The sequence below is a fragment of the Rhamphochromis sp. 'chilingali' genome (assembly GCF_963969265.1).
Source record: "Rhamphochromis sp. 'chilingali' genome assembly, chromosome: 4".
Lineage (NCBI taxonomy): Eukaryota > Metazoa > Chordata > Actinopteri > Cichliformes > Cichlidae > Rhamphochromis > Rhamphochromis sp. 'chilingali'.
Window position 1 is genome coordinate 45,136,955 of NC_137948.1, and position 4,549 is coordinate 45,141,503.

The 4,549-nt window shown below is 39.6% G+C and overlaps 1 protein-coding gene across 1 annotated transcript; it reads left to right on the plus strand.

Moving 5' to 3' along the window:
* The first annotated feature begins 1,268 nt into the window (after window positions 1–1,268).
* Window positions 1,269–3,411, plus strand: LOC308395757 (uncharacterized protein). The gene is made up of 3 exons (XM_080880746.1): window positions 1,269–1,590; window positions 1,689–1,971; window positions 2,104–3,411. The coding sequence occupies exons 1-3, from the start codon at window positions 1,328–1,330 to the stop codon at window positions 2,755–2,757; spliced, it is 1,200 nt and encodes a 399-aa protein (XP_080736872.1). The 5' UTR covers window positions 1,269–1,327; the 3' UTR covers window positions 2,758–3,411.
* Window positions 3,412–4,549: the final 1,138 nt, after the last annotated feature.

Sequence of the window (4,549 nt, forward strand, 5' to 3'; positions counted from 1 at the left end):
AGCCCCTCTTACTCGCTCTCATGCGTCCCTCCCTCTCTGCACCAGATTCATCCAATACAGATTTTCTCATTTAATATAGTAAGTAATCTCCTCCACGCTCCTCCCCCCATGCAGTTCTTTATGAGCTCATTGTTTCTTATAGGTTTATCTTCCTACTCTCCTCCCCTCACCCCTTTTTGTGCATCTGTCACTTTTTGTTTTCTCAGACATCTTGGTGATTCTGTGCATCTACAGTATGGTGGATTGTTGGGTAGTAGTAGTAGTAAATGTGACACTCATTACAGTAGCTGCTTATGGTTTAATGGTATGGGTTATGGTGGATTTACAGTTTTTTACAGCCGCTTGGACACATTTCTCAATACTTAGGTCACGTTTGCAAAACTCCTCACACAGTGAGCACAACAGAAGTCTATGTGGGCTAAACTGAGGACCAGTTATCATTGTTTTGGCACAAAATGCATTCAATGACTACATCTCTCAAATTTCATGAATTATCTTCTCACTCAGACACAACAACTGCCAAAAATCTTTGTACGTACAGGACATTTTGCACGTGCTTACATACTGTTTTCAAAACTGTTAAACTTATGGCCAAAACAATAACACAATGCAAAACTTGAAAAGACAGCAAAATCCAACAGCAATATTTTATTGAAACATATTTTAAATCTAAAAATGCAGTTTAACCAGCCACAGCTGATTCTCATTGTAGATGAACATCTACACAGGTGTTACTCCTTCAATTGTTCAACTCCTTCAATTCTGGCAGCCAGAAGATTCTTTCCTAGGTGTGTTGCCCTAGATGACATACAGTTTTTTACAGTCGCTAACAAGCGTTTGTCCAAACAGTTGTCACATTTGCAAAACTCTAAACACAATTAGCACAGGATCGGTCTGTTGTGGCCATACCATTCACACATTTCATGTCGTGTTCACCCAATATGCAGTCAGTGAACACATTTCCACAATGCTTACATTTTCTTAACAGACAAGTTATACCTCCCAACAAAACTATGGACTGTTCTTGTAGTATCTACGAATGTTAACACACAACATCCCACAATAGCAAAAACAATATTCCAAACCTTAGATACAGTATAAAAACCTCTGCCCCTGCAATGATATCAGTACAAAAACAATATCAATATCAAAAATATATCTCAGCTGATAATAAACAAACAACTGAATAATTGACACACAGCTGATTTATGTTGGGTAAATTGGGCCAACCACAGCTTCTTCCATTCTGGCTTAGACTCAGTGGGGTTCATAAGGCAAGACCTTGAGGAGTGATGTTTTTGGAAACAAAAAAAAGACAAACACTGTAATGTCTGGTCGAGGAGGAGTAAGAGCAAGGGGCCCAGAGAGAAGAGCAGGCCCAAGGAGAGGGCAAGGTAGAGGTGTAAGAATGCGTGGTGGTGGCATTCCAAGGGCTGCAAGAACAGTAGTCAGTGATGAAATTCGTGCCACTATCATTGACCATGTAATCAACCATGGTCTTTCACTAAGAGAGGCTGGTGAAAGAGTGCAGCCCAATTTGAGGCGGTCAACGGTTGCCTCCATTATACGCACCTTTCAACAAACCAACAGGTAAGTATTGCATTTTACATGGATTGTTTCTATTCTCACTTGACATGTCAATATGGTCATACAGTAATGCATATGTTGAATTGTCTGTCTTTCTAAAGAATGCAACGTCTTCCACCCTCTGGGGGAAGAGGAAAGCTCCTCAGTAATGATCAGGAGCTTGCCATTGTGGAAATGGTTACTGCAAATAATGCAATAAAACTGCGTGAAATACAAACCAGAATTGTGGCGGACCATGAGATATTCGACAATATCGATAGAATCAGCCTCACAACCATTACGCGGACATTGTCCAAACACAGAGTGCGGATGAAGCAGCTCTACACTGTTCCCTTTGAGAGGAACAGTGAGAGGGTCAAGGAGCTACGACGACAATATGTCCAGGTACAGTGTATATTCAATCCAATGTCCAGTTCTATAAGCTTTGCACTTTGCAAGTAGGTAACCTACACAATACTAGGTTACAGTACAGTATGGTATACAGTACTAACATGACTTACATAAACTTTGTTTCAGAGAGTTATGGAATTGGAGGCCAACCAGGCCCCTCATGAATTCATATACATCGATGAGGCAGGATTCAATCTGGCCAAAAGGCGTCGACGTGGACGAAATGTAATTGGAAAAAGGGCCACAGTTGATGTGCCAGGACAGAGAGGGGCAAACATTACCATGTGTGCAGCAATTGCAAATGCAGGATTACTCCTTCACAGATGTCAGGTTGGACCCTATAATACAGAGCGCTTGCTTGCCTTTCTCAATGATCTCCACCAGCGCCTGGTTCCAGAGCAGGGTCAGGAGGGTGAAAACATGAGGACCTTTGTAATTACCTGGGACAATGTGGCTTTCCATCACTCGCAAGCAATAACAACATGGTTTGAAGTCCACCCAAGACTGGTAAGTCTCTTCCTTCCACCCTATTCACCTTTCCTCAACCCCATAGAGGAGTTTTTTTCTGCATGGAGGTGGAAGGTTTATGACCATCAGCCACATGACCAGATGTCCCTCCTTGAAGCCATGGATGCTGGCTCCAGGGACATCACAGTTGACGATTGCCAAGGGTGGATCCGACATACCAGGCGGTTTTATCCCAGGTGCATCGACTTGGCTGACATCAGATGTGATGTTGATGAAAACATGTGGCCTAACCCTGAAGATCGCAGAGATTAGATGCAAAGTTTTTGCCTTTTTTTAGCCCCCCTCCCCCCCTTTTTATCTTGGCTTTTTGCTGTTGTTTTTTTGTTCAGAATGCTCTTGTGTGTTTCATGGATATTTTGTTCACTGTAAGCAATACTGTAAAACTTTCTCTGTCCTATCATACCGTGTTTCTACTGTACCTCCTGTGGTAAACAGTAAAGAAACAAAAACTTGTTTGCTTTTTACTGGAATGCTTTTGAATGTGAACATTACTGTACATGTGGACATACAGTTACCAACCAAGACATTTCTGGTGTCAATATGGTGGATTGCATGTTTCGCATGCAAATACCTGTGACACTGAAACATAAAAGTCTATGCAGTTTTTGTAATGTCAATAATAGCCAGTATTTTGAAACCTGGTGTACTTTGATTGACTGCATGTACCTTGTGAAGTGAAAACAAGTGTTATTCTTTGACAGACTAATTTCATTTTGAGTCAGATTTATAGTGTTTTTGTACAGTTAGTGTGTGCAGAGAAAGATGTGTTCTAATTTTGAAATGAGGAGTTAGTATATATTTAACAAAGTGTATTTTTGGGAAGGATATTATCCATTTGGCCAATTGTGTTTTGTAGGTGTGGGTCTGTGTTAAGAGTTTAGAAAAAGTATCTGAAGTATGGGTAGGCGCTTGTTAGCGACTGTAAAAAACTGTAAGATGTGATGTGGATGAGAACCTGTGGCCAAATGGAGAAGACCGAGTAGATTAGCATTACTATTGTATGTGTATCAGTGGATGGTGTGTATACAAATTCTTGTATTTTGGGATTACTTAGTGCAAAAAAATAAAAATACATAAACAAATATTAACGAATTCTGCATGATGTCTGATTCATTCCAGTAACATATATTGAAATTATAAACAGAGATGTGTCCTTGTTTTACACAAGGAAACACTGTGTAATGCTACATGTTGTTAGTGTTTTTAGGTCATTGTTTTGTGGGTGACAAAGTGTGTTTGTCGGCTGTCAACCTTTGCTAGTGTTCTGGAAGAATGAGTTTATTTGAGACCTGAATGAAGTGTTTTGGTAGTTGTAGTGCATTTTGAATGTGAAATGAACTGCTTTGCCAAGCTGAAGGTCAGTTAGGAGGATTGTGTGAAGAGTTTTGCAAAAGTGACCTAAGTATTGTGAAATGTGTCCTAGCGTCTGTAAAAAACTGTAATAATATGGTGATAAAATAGTTCTTAGAAGTTTTCATTGGCATTATTAAAAAGATTTTTTTTTAACTTAAATCCCTGAACAGTGACTCCTGCACCTGCAGGTTTCAGTCTGTGGATGTGAGGTTCAAAGAAGCAGGATGGGAAATCAAGTTATTGGATTTAGTTTGTTCTTATAATTTTGCTTTGGCAGTAAATTCTCTGCCACTGACTAGCTTGTTTTGAAAAGCAAAGACTTGTAAACACAATAAATAAAAAATGTTACCTAAATTTCATTTAGGCCTTTTACAGTTTTTGCTCGTTGCTTGAACACTATAAACCCATGCTTAGACTAAAGTAACACAACTTGAAGCTTTTGTTACCATACCTCAAACACATGTACCCATACCTTAAACAAAAGTGCTGCTTTGCACTCTGGTTGCAATTATGCAACACACTTACTCCTTTATGCAACACACATGGTCCTGCATACTACACTCTATTTCATACATAAGACACTTCGTTCAAAAATGAAATTTCAGGGTGCCATTTGGAAAACACATGTATCCAAAATACAAAACACATCGGGTAATTGCAACCACTCAAATATACACCTGAAGGCACTTAC

Coding starts and splice junctions, on each gene's coding strand:
- LOC308395757 (XM_080880746.1), top strand. CDS start 1,328: ATGTCTGGTCGAGGAGGAGTAAGAGCAAGGGGCCCAGAGAGAAGAGCA. Junction 1,591..1,688: donor ACCTTTCAACAAACCAACAG/GTAAGTATTGCA, acceptor GTCTTTCTAAAG/AATGCAACGTCTTCCACCCT. Junction 1,972..2,103: donor TACGACGACAATATGTCCAG/GTACAGTGTATA, acceptor ACTTTGTTTCAG/AGAGTTATGGAATTGGAGGC.